Source organism: Polyodon spathula, chromosome 27, assembly GCF_017654505.1.
Source record: "Polyodon spathula isolate WHYD16114869_AA chromosome 27, ASM1765450v1, whole genome shotgun sequence".
NCBI classification, from domain to species: Eukaryota; Metazoa; Chordata; class Actinopteri; order Acipenseriformes; family Polyodontidae; genus Polyodon; species Polyodon spathula.
The window spans coordinates 9132436-9144269 of NC_054560.1; the positions used below are offsets into that span (position 1 = coordinate 9132436).

General features: G+C 41.1%; 1 protein-coding gene across 1 annotated transcript; it reads left to right on the forward strand.

The window, feature by feature from the left end:
* Positions 1–133: 133 nt before the first annotated feature.
* On the forward strand, positions 134–6274 carry alkbh5 (alkB homolog 5, RNA demethylase). The gene is made up of 5 exons (XM_041231042.1): positions 134–1633; positions 3479–3559; positions 4176–4310; positions 4433–4621; positions 5955–6274. The coding sequence occupies exons 1-4, from the start codon at positions 942–944 to the stop codon at positions 4614–4616; spliced, it is 1092 nt and encodes a 363-aa protein (XP_041086976.1). The 5' UTR covers positions 134–941; the 3' UTR covers positions 4617–4621; positions 5955–6274.
* Positions 6275–11834: the final 5560 nt, after the last annotated feature.

Consider the following 11834-nt stretch of genomic DNA (forward strand, 5'->3'; position numbering starts at 1 on the left):
ACTTGGGCTCTCAATCACACGGACTACAAATATTTGCATACATTTGAGGGGCATGCACTTTAGCCAGTCAATTTGCTTCAGCGCTTCTCCGTGCGGGTACGCTAGCGCGTTTAGACCAATCGTGTTAAGCTAAGTGGGCGGGATCGTGACGGAGGGGTTTGGTCGAGTCTTGTAGAGGATGCTGTGGGGACTCGACTCTGAGAGTTCAGGAGGCATTGGTGTCTGAGGAAAGGCGGCGGAGTTTTAAAACAGCTAAAAGAATAGAGATAACATGCAACCAGTGGGAAAAAAGGCAGTCTCTCTGATATAGATTGTGTGGAATTCGTTATATTTATCTGTACGAACCGATAGTTTTAGCGGTTGCTATGGGTGGGCAAAACGCGTAAAACGGACTAGCGCGGAATGGGGAGCATGCGCCTCTGGCAGGTGTTCTTGTTTTTGTAACTTGTGCTTTCGAAAAACAACACGTAGGGCAGATATTACAATGAAAAAAATACTTTCTGTGTGGCTGGTAAGTTATAGATTTCTCTGTGTGCGGTTATTGGAGATCAGTTTGTCTCCCTGTTCCTCAGATTTACAAACCCAGCGTGGTTTTGGTAAGCTATACAAATGCACCAGTACTCGTGTTTTGGTCCTGCCGTTCCCGTTTCAGCTGTGAGGTTTTCATGCGTGCAATTCTTCGGCTAGTGCAGTAATTAGTTGTCTGTTCCTTTCCTGTAACTTATTAGACTGTACCGAAGGGAGGAGCCGCACAGCAACAACGTTCATGTTGCATAATAAAGGACAGTAAAATATTATTTGGCGGCTGTACAATAAGTACTAGACGACTTTCCTGTCCCAAACAGACAAGTGTCACGCCAAGTACCGATAAGCTCTATAAAAATCTGAAATATGGGAACATGTAATGTGTTAAGCACGCCCGGTAATACTATATTATAAAAATGGCAGCGAGTGGTTACACCGACCTGAGAGAGAAACTGAAGTCTACGACACCGCACAGAGACGATTACAAACCCAAGGTGTCGGACTACAGCAATGGACGCAAGCGTAAGTACCGCGACTCCGAGGAGGACTACAGCGACTACGAAGAGCAGAGAGAAGTGGAGGCCCAGAAAGTTCAAGATGGGATCAGGCAAGTGAACATCTTCAGTTCGGTGGACTGCGCCCACATCGAAGCGAAGATCGACGAGGTTGTATCTGCAGCCGAGAAGGGCCTGTACCGGGAGCACACGGTGGACCGGGCACCCCTGCGAAACAAGTATTTCTTTGGGGAGGGCTACACTTACGGCTCGAAGTTAGAAAAGCGAGGCCCGGGGCAGGAGCGGTTATACTCCAAGGGAGAAGTCGATGACATCCCAGACTGGGTTCATGAACAGGTTATAAAGAAGCTGGTGGAAAGCCGGGTCATCCCTGAAGGTTTCGTCAACAGCGCTGTTATAAACGATTACCAACCAGGAGGCTGCATCGTTTCACACGTGGACCCCATTCACATCTTTGAGAGGCCCATCGTGTCGGTGTCATTCTTCAGCGACTCTGCGCTGTGCTTCGGATGCAAGTTTCAGTTCAAGCCCATCCGAGTGTCCGAGCCGGTGCTTTTCCTTCCAGTCAGGCGAGGGAGCGTCACTGTGCTGAGGTGAGTGAGACTGTTAACGATGACCTTACCTTGTACTGCTGTGCTTGACCCGAAGGATCCATTTCCTTGTTTTCCTCAAATCTAACTTGTCAGGTATGGGCAGTTATCAACAAGTTGTAAGTAATGTTTGATAAACATCCACCAGAAGAGATCAGTGTTTCCATTACTAGTTTATTATTAGTTGGTCCGAACTAGCATCACTCTGTCGTAACCATTTTAATGTGATCTTAGTTAACCGCAATTAAAAAAAAAAAAAAAAAAAAAAAAAACAGGCTTATCTCCAGACTTTTCAGGTACTTACCAAGACAAGCCACAGTTCTGTTAGAAAGAACGCACTGTTGTGATCTGGTTTCTAACTCTTGTCAATGTGTCAGTTTTAGAAGCCAAGTAAGAATGATCCGAACAGACCTGTCATTTTGAAAGGCACCTCTATATTGGTAGTTATGCATACATTGTGGGTGTAAATTTTTTGCCACTCCATAAATCTGCATTCCGATAACTTGCATACCAAGGCAGATTTATGTTAATGGAATTCAACAAAACAGTACAGCTCTGTAGAAAAAATTCCAGTGAGTCAACTCTTTTCATGTAAACTTTTGCAGCGATTTAATCATCTTTTCCAGCACCACCTCTTTGTTTCAGTGAGATGCTGAACACATATTTTCATTAATTTTGCACCCGGGAAAAGTTTTTAGATCTAGTGTTTCTGAATATTTACTAATTTGAATATTTACAAACTTTTTTTTTTTGTTGTTGTTGAACAAATAGAGGTGATGGCTCAAACTCAATGATATATAAACCAAGTGTTCATTCTTGTATTACCTAATTATAAAAGTAGACCATGCAGTGAATGTCTCTGATATGAAATATAATGCAATAAGCTGATCATTTTGGTAATATCATAAGATTATATTGATTTAATTAGGATCAACACTTCGTTTCTAGCTGGAGATATCCTTGGTCTGTTGCTTCTTGGATGACATTAATTTAAGGGACAACTACATGGTGCATTCAATGTGTGAGGAATTTATTATTATTTTTTTTAATAGTACAGTTTTGTACCCAAACTCTGTTAAAACATAAATAACTCTTTTAAATAAAGTAGTGAAGTTCAGTGCTTGTTTTCACTTCGTTCCAGTTTCCAGTTTTAACTGATGCAGAATTGCTGCTTGAGAGTGGGTATTTACACTGTGTGTTGATACATGGCAGCTTCCTCAAAAGGCACTAATTGTAGGCATAAGAGTGAAATCCCTTGTGTAAATTGAGCCAAAGTAATGATGCAGCTATATGGATTATGAAGATCAGTAGAGGTGTAATTACCAAGGAGATACAGTGTAATACTTACTGAGCTTAAATTGTACAGCACTGTACTGGTTAACAGACAAAACTTTCATTCAAGCTACTCTAGGCTGTACAAGGATCTTAACCTTTAACCTGAGCCCGTGGCAATCAGGATACAGTATATAAGATTTAACATCATCATAAAGCCTGTAGGAGCTTGAACTGTGCTTCTTTATCATGGTCCTTCACATAAGAAGCACCAGTTACAAAAAAAAAAAAAAAAAATCATTAAAAAGATTCATGCTGATGTGAGTTACAAAAACAGAAGAACATATATTAAGCAATTACTATATCTTAAAGTGCTAAAGGAACACCTGAGTTATTTTTATTGTATCATCCTGCTGTGTGTGTACAGATAACTGTACAAGGTGTTACTCCCATTCCAGACTTGCTCGGTTTGGGTGGTGGTGTGTTTCACCGATAGACATCTCTCTCGCTACAGTGTTATTCCCAAGGCTGCCAGTTTTACAGTGGTGTGTGTGTGTTTTTTCTCTCTCTACACAGTGGTTACGCTGCAGATGAAATTACCCACTGTATTCGACCACAGGATATAAAGGAAAGAAGAGCTGTCATCATACTCAGAAAGTAAGTATTAGCCATTCTGTGCGAGGTGCTAAATGTGTGCCTCGGGTTCTTCTATTTTCTTCTTTTAAAAGCTGATTTTATATGTTATTTAGCTATAGAATACTGTAGTCCTAAAAGCTCTGCTGGGGCACCCATCGAGGCCAAATGCTTGTACTGGGTGTTACAGCCATATTTTCTTCTCCCACCCTGAATCATTTAATACAGTTTACAGGTTGGCTTTTAAGTGAGTATGGAAAACAATAACTAACCAAGAGGTTGTAGAAATTGAATATTCTGCATAGTTAATGCTGCAGATGTCTGTCTGTTGTATTTCACATGCATTATATTTCAATTAAATTAAATATATTGTATACTACTGCTGCAACCCTTACACGTCACCTTTGCAGAATCTGACACTAGCTTTTTAATGGTATATTCATTGTAAACATGAGCTTGATTTTAAGATTTGACTCGCTGTTGTAACGTTTTAGGTTGTGTCAAAGCATCACCTCAGTGTTGTTTACTTTGGACATGGGCTGTCCATGACAGTGTTTGTGATTGATTGAAATGGAGTATTGATGATGCATGTCTAGGGAGGTAATTCAATCAAATTGTTTGTTTCTTATTCCTTTTTTAGAACAAGGTCTGATGCCCCACGATTGGAAACCAAGGCATTAAGTGCTACAGATCCTCCTGCTGCCACCCCAGAAAGACCCTGGATATTGAAACCAAAGCGATCGCATCGTAAGGCAGACCCTGATGCTGCTCATAGGTAGGATAGGCCTAAAGGAGTACCCTTTGCTGTGCCAGGCTATAACTGTTTGCTTCTGCCAAGATTTCCTGGAAGAATGATGTAACACAGAAGCCCCAATTAAGTTCTTTGTTGCTTTGCAGGCCTCGAGTATTGGAAATGGACAAAGAAGAAAACAGACGCTCTGTCATTTTACCAGAACGTAGGAGAAAGAGTGGTTCCAGTTCAGACAATTACTGGAGGAGGTCCCACGAGGCTTCAGACAGTTACGATGACACAGACGACAATGCAAACGCAGCCAGGAAAGTGAAAATGAGACGACACTGAGGGAGGCAAGTTTGCCGAGTGCTCCCCAAATCTAGCCAATGTGTTGAGGGAATTATTGAAATCTCTGTTTGCATGCAGGCTTAGAAATATATATATTTTTTTTTAAAACTTTGGCTACCAAGCAGCACACTAACAGTTACTCTGCTGGTGGTGATCATTTTTTTTTTTTTATTTAATGTGAAGGGTGGGATCCCTTTCCTGACACTGCAGTGGACAGTAATTGAGAAGCATTATTACAAGCAGCTGCTCCGTATCTGTGCCTCTCATAAAATCTCAATGCATGTACCATACGTGGATATGGTATTTAATGTTACATACAGAGAGGCTTCTGTGGTCGAGTCTGATGAAAGGTAAAGGAGGAGCACATGCATGTCCACACAGATCTCATGCTGCCAATACAAATCGTTCAGATCATCAATTTGAAGAATGCATTGAAAGAAAAAGTGGGTTATTTTGTAAAGTTTGTGGAAGGAACTTGCATGCTTTTTTGTGGGCAGAATTCTTTTTTTTTTTTTTTTTTTTTTTTCAAAATATGCAGACTTGTTGAGCATTTTTTTTTTCCCTCTCCAAACAAGACCTCTTGTACACTGAAATGAGTGTGTGTGTGTGTGTGCATCTGACAGTGTGTAGGAGTGTTTGTGGGAAAATTCTCTTAAAACAAGTCTGGTTTTTTTGCCTTGAATAAAGAAGTTGCCATGATTATTGCACAGGCTTTTCTGTTCAGTGCTTGCATCGTTACCTTTTTTATTTTAATTATTTTGGAGTTATTAAAGGTGTAGTATCTGCTTTTCAGATCAAACTCAAAAGTGTCAAATATTAAAACCAAGGTATAAGACTTGGAGAATATCTTTTTATAGATTTGGCCACCAGTAAAATTCAAGAGATTATATATTGTTGCATTTAATTGAAAAGCGAATGCTTGCATTTAGTTTTTTTGTTGCCGATAGGATGTCTTGTTTTCAAAGTAAAAACATATATTTGCTTGTAACAGATGTACAGGTTAAGAAATTGTACTCAAGAAGGAATTATAAAGGAAATATTTTATGTAAAAAAAAATAAATAAAAATAAAAAAATTCAAGTTATTTTTAAAAAGTTTGTGTTTTTTGTGTTTTTTTTTTTTTGTTTTTTTTTTTAATGGAGCTGTAAAAGAGAACCCTAAGTATCTTTGTTTGTGCCTAGATTTTGCTTAAACTTAATTGATTGAACAAGCCAGCAGTTCGTAATGGTCAGTCTGATCTGTGGTGACTTCACTGAGCAGTTGGTCTTGCACAGATGTGTTCTCTTATAGCAAGAGATTTAATGTCTTTTTTTTTTTTTTTTTTTGTCTACACTTCCAGCTGAATTGCAAGTCTGTAATCAACAAATACGACATTAAGAATGCTGCAGTTCTGGCATGCATTTGTGCAGGCAGCCTTTGCAACTCGAGTCACTGCCGCATGGATTAAATAAAAGATGGCTTCACAGTCTTAAGGGATCTGTAACACCCCAATTAAGCAATAAGAACTTCTCTGTTTTGAAGTTCATTTTACCAGGCTGTACCATGGAAACAGAAGTCAAAATATTCTTTTGAACAGCTCCACTGGTAGGGTTTTCGATCTTCATGTATTATCTGACTTGTATAAATTGCTAGGTTTGATTGAATAAAATGAGAAAGCAAGCCACTGTTTTTGTGGGTTTTTTTCTTTCTTCAGTTATTTAAGTATTGTTACAAAAGTTGACACCTTACACTAAAAATACAAATAGGCCAGGCAATGCTTTAGTAAGTGAAGTGTGCATAGAGAAACGTTTGGCATTTTGCATGCAGTGTACACTAATACCGAGTGTCCGAGTCTCTGCTGCATGAACTGTTGAGGTGCTAACTTGGCTATTGCCACTAGAGGGCACCAGAAGTCAAAAAAATATTTTGGCTAAAACATGGAGCACAGAGAAGTGCTATATGTATTAGATACAGAACCAGGAACAACTGCTATAGTGTCAATATTCATGAATTCAGTTAATCATTTGTCAGCCTTACCGAGAGGAAAATGAGATGATATATTTCCATTAAGACATTAAATTTACTTGAGTGATAAATTTAAACAGCTAAATCTCCTGGACCACAAAGAATGGGGAGGCAAAGAGAAAATTTGTATTTTGCATTAAACTGCTTTGTCAAGTTTCATAATAACTCAAAAAATGGAAGAGGTGAACTTCAAATTTTACACTGGATTTGTTTTTTTGTTTTTTTTTACAAAATATGGTTGAGTTGAAACTGTCAGTCATTCAGGTAAGAGGGCACCTCTGATGCGCTAAACCTCCCCATCACAACTGCTCTGCATTTAGCCTCTTGGACTATTAATAAACTTCACAAGTAAAAACCTGGGGAGAAAAAATTGGGTGAGAACTGATGGCGTAGGTCCTGACGGCTCAAAACACAAGGTACAGCATCTATTTTCAGAGTGGCCTTATAAGAAAAATAACAGTGTAGCTGGCAGATGGCCCGGATATGCAGTCTATGCTGTGTGCTACAATATAAATCTTATTTCTCATTCATGGGATGGACTCTTCCTTTGCGTTCCAATGGCAGCATGGTTATTCATACTCCTGTTTATGAATGGGCATCTGACAGAGGCTTAGGTGTTTTTGTTCTACCAGCCAAGCAAAACAACAGCGCTCTCTGCGGGGGGGGGGGGGTTAATGCTGCTTCACATTAAACAATTTAAAAACTGCTGTGAGGGAAACAAAAAAAAAGCACGGCACTCCTCTAGAGAGGATGACAGGGAAAAACTGCTTGCTTTGGCCAGAGGAGCAGAAGAGTAGCGGTGGGGAGATAAGGCCAGAGCCATTCCTTTCCTTCCAACCCTCCCCTGCTTGCCCTCATGTTTGTGCAGCACGCAGGTGGAGAATGTTTTGCAGGACCGAATTCTCAGTGCACTGCTGCTGCAATGCTGCTTGAGTTATGGGGGTCCTGCCCTAAATGAGGACAAGGAACTGCAGAACAGAATCAACCTGTTTAAGGGTTTTTTTGTTTGTTTGTTTTTTTTTTTTTTTTTTTAACACAGCAATATTCCAGGCCTTGGGTTGAAGGGGAGCCGGCAAAGCGCATTCTGTTTCTTCTGTTGAAATTCACACACACACACACTACAACAACCAGCTACCAAAGAGCCTCCAAACACTGTGAAGACGATGGGCAGCAGTATTGAGGTAGCAGGTGCAGTGAGAGCTCCCCACACCTCGCTCCTCCTGAACAGACTTGTAACCCCCTGCCATACAGTCGTGGATCTCTCTGCAGTAGAAACTGTGGGGAGGGCTGGGTGTTGTTCGCGATTCCCAGCAACTACAGCAGTGAATGCAGCAGGAGGGAATCTGGGTTTGAGTTGCATACCCCCGCTTCTTTACCCCGCAACACTCGCGTACTTCTCTTAGAACCGCAGCAGTGCCGCTTCTCGCCAATTTCTTTATGCATGAGGCTGAATATTAAAAGCGTTGTTGAAAAGTGTTCTGCGTCTTTAAAATAAAGATGGTTCTTTTAGCTTTAAAAAAAAAAAACAGTTCTTCTTATAACTTTTCAAACGATAACGAGCCCCGTTTCTGGAGAGCTTTGATCATCCATGATCTACATTTGCAATCACTGCAATCGTAAAGGAATTACCCTTCTGCTACAAACTACAAATCCCAGGTGGCATTGCTACGATCCTACAGGCCTGGGAGCGTGTTATCAACTTCATACGGCCAAGCCCACTTTACGCTTGCCTCTGGATTGGTCCGTTGCAAGCAACCTGCGCATCTGAATGGTCAGGGCTCGCTGCCAATCAGAGACAAAATGTATCATGTTCCCTGCTGTTCAGTTGCGGACTAAGAGTACTGGGTACAAAGAATCGAGAACGCGTGTAGGAGAGCATTGTTTTCCATTGGTGCAAATCTGAGCAAATTTACAACTTGTTTCCCTGATAATTTTTATTTTTTTTAAACCGGCTTCAGGATGATGAAGTTTAGGTTCAGAAGGCAGGGCAACGACCCTCAACGAGAAAAAATTAAACAGGATCTTTTTGCATTTAATAAGGTAAGCTAAGCAGCGCATTCGAGATGCAAGCCCTGTTTATTCTTCAAAGCATGCACGCCTCCCAGAGTTCCAGCAATAGAAAATACCTTGCATGCTTTTGAGGTCCTCCTGTGTAATGTTATCATCTGTGTGCCTGTCGTTTTCTGTGCATTTTCTTTACAAGGGCCTGTTGAGCTGCTATGTATCTTACAGATGGGACAACTTGGTGAAGGATGTACCAGGAGTTTAATATAACGGTCCTGCGTGCCTGTTGACAAACGTCAGATCGTTAAAGCGTTGACTGTTTCTTTTTTCCAGCTTCATTGTAAATCTTGTGTAGGTTATACTTCAATAAGCGCGATTGCTGCATGTTTTATGGGTTTTTGTGACGATGATAAAAGGATGTGTGTTAGTCTTGCAGCACAATCACATTGTTTCAACTCTGGGCTGCCTGTTTTCATTACGGGAGAGCTAGCTTTGGTGATTTTTAATATAATTAAGTATATTTAGTCGTAGTGTGTAACGCAATTGGAAAAATAGTAGTGGCGAATTGTAATGCATAGACCAACCGGAGATTTTGAATCTTGGAATTGTTTGTGACAATTTTCGTTTCCAATCACGACAGTGTTCTGGCGGGTTATTTGTCGAGTTGTCTAAACCGCATTGCTAAAGTGATGTTCGTCTGTATCGGCTTTAAATGCAACTTTGAAGTACGATACATTCAGAGTATTTTTCCACTACACGTTGTGGTTGAGGTAAACGCCATTACCTGTACTGTAGGCTGAAAAAACTCCACTCTATCTATCCCCACCCGTCCAGCTGGACCCCATGTATATTCAGAGACAGAAAACGAAGGCTGGGGTTCAACTGATGGCTCGATTATTCCACACTATCAGACTACCAGGGAGCTTCAAAAACGTTATTAATGCAATGTGCGGTTTCTGCTAACGACTTAATCAAATCAATCTAACAAATCAACAAACCGCTGATTGCAGAGCAGTTTTGTTTAAGGATACTGGTGATTCATGAACAGTGTTAGGAAAATGTTATTTAAGAATATGAGTCACCTTCATGTGGGTGAAGTTTTAAATCATGTGTAGAATGGTCGTACCTTGTTGCAGTGTTTTGAGTAATTTGCTGTATATGCAGGACGCTCTTAAGTTGACACAGAATTGGACTCATCGCCGACAAGCTTTTTTTTTTAGAAAGCATACTGTCTATTGCAAGCTTCCAGTTTGAAATGCAGCGGTATACAGGACGCATCTTTCTCCCTCTGCGTTTCTTCTTGTCAAGCACACTGCAATCATAAATCACAACGGGCTAGTCGAAACTCTTGCAAAGAACTGTACGCGTTGTGTTTTATTGTGTGCTTTATACCCCCCAGTTAACCGTGCTGTACTTGAACACCCTACATGCCCCCCCCCCCCCCCCCCCCCCCAAACACAAATCTCCAGCTGTTTTTTAAAAGGTTACTGATGAGTGCCAGCCCGTCGTGCTGCATGTTAATGAAATCTGCCATTCATTTTTAATTGCCGCGTTTACAGATGTCACCGGGGACGAAGTCTTCAGCATCCTCCTCCACTATCTAGCGTGTTGTGTGCTGCATTCTTCAGGAGACAAGTAGTGATCAGAGCAACATTTATGTGGTTCTGCTACTGTAGCCCAGGTGTCATGAATAATACGTCACGTGTGCTAATGAAAGCAGCTTGAACATGTGTTTTGGCAAGGGTTCACGGGTATTGAACTGTGGTTACAAATCGCGTTCCAGTTTAATAGCACGCTGTCAATACTGTATGGCCAGAGGCAGCCTATTTTAAAATGCGGATTAAAAAAAAAAAACATCCGTTTTTATTTTAACAGTAGAAGACTACAGGAGAAAATGCTTGGAACAGCGCGGGCTTCCTGCAACCAAGTTCGCTTTGCAAGTTTCATTCTGTTAATTGCTCTGTGTGCAGAGCTGCAATAATCATCAAATAACTCCTTTATAACAGTTAAAGGAACACCTTCCTTTGTTTCTTTGCAGAGATTTGCAACAGAGGCTTGAATTATCCCTTTATAATTTGTTAGTTTTTTTTTCAAAGCCTTTGCCAGCCCCTCCCCCATACATAAACGATTTTTAAAATTTCTGAATATTAAATAAACAAATGGTGACTGAAGGAGAGTGTGTGACTTTTTTACACATAGCTTGTGTGTTTTATGTCTGTTAGTAAACAACGTCTTTAACTGCTTATTTCTTGTCTTTGATTGTAGACTGTTGAGCATGGCTTTCCCAATCAGCCCAGCGCCCTGGCGTATGACCCAAAACTACGACTGATGGCCATCGGAACAAAGTCAGGAGCAGTCAAAATGTATCCTAATAATAATAAAAATAACAATGCGACTTTCTATCCATGGGTTGAGGCAAGGACTTTTCATTTCTGTGTTTGGCGATTTACCTTTTCGGACAGCAGACTTCTCTGTCCTGTCAGTAATGTTCCCACACGCTCCTACTACCTCTGTCACAGTGCTATACGAAGAGCTGTGCATATTCTAGCAGTGCTACACTGGAAGTACAGTAGCTAACCCCTTCTGTATTCCTACACACCCTTTTCCCTTGAACTGGGGAGGAAAGTGTGGACTAGGTCGTACAGTACTGCATGCGTTCAAATAAATGACTTGAGGGAAGGGGGGAGGTGCCCTTGTAAGGAGAGATCTTGGTCAAGGGCATTATGGTGGGCATCACCTGATAGAGAGCAGGACTAGGGTAGACCATGCTGTGCTCCTCAATCCTGAAGGATGCATTGGAATCTCGGATATCTGCAAGAAAGGAGTTGAGTTAGCGCAGTCAGAACGGCATCCTGCGTGATAGTCAGTCCTGTTTGCTTGTTGGTTTGAAACGCAGTTTAGGACCTGCAGGGATGAACCAGTGTTTCTGAACAAGATGACCATAAACTAAAGCACATGTAGAACCATAGACTGGTACAATCTGAATCACACAGCTGGACAAACCCGAGAGGGTGGTCGGACTTGTCCAGCTGTCTTGTTGTATTGTCATGTGGGCAGTAGTGGAAAGAAGAAGCAGGAGATGAGAAGAACAGGGTCTGGAGAACCCAACGTTCCAAGGGACTGACTAACAGTCCAATGATCTGATTATGCGCTCTGTTGTGCCAGGTGTTATTGATCCCAAACAACGACGAGAAAACTGGCGAGCGCAACA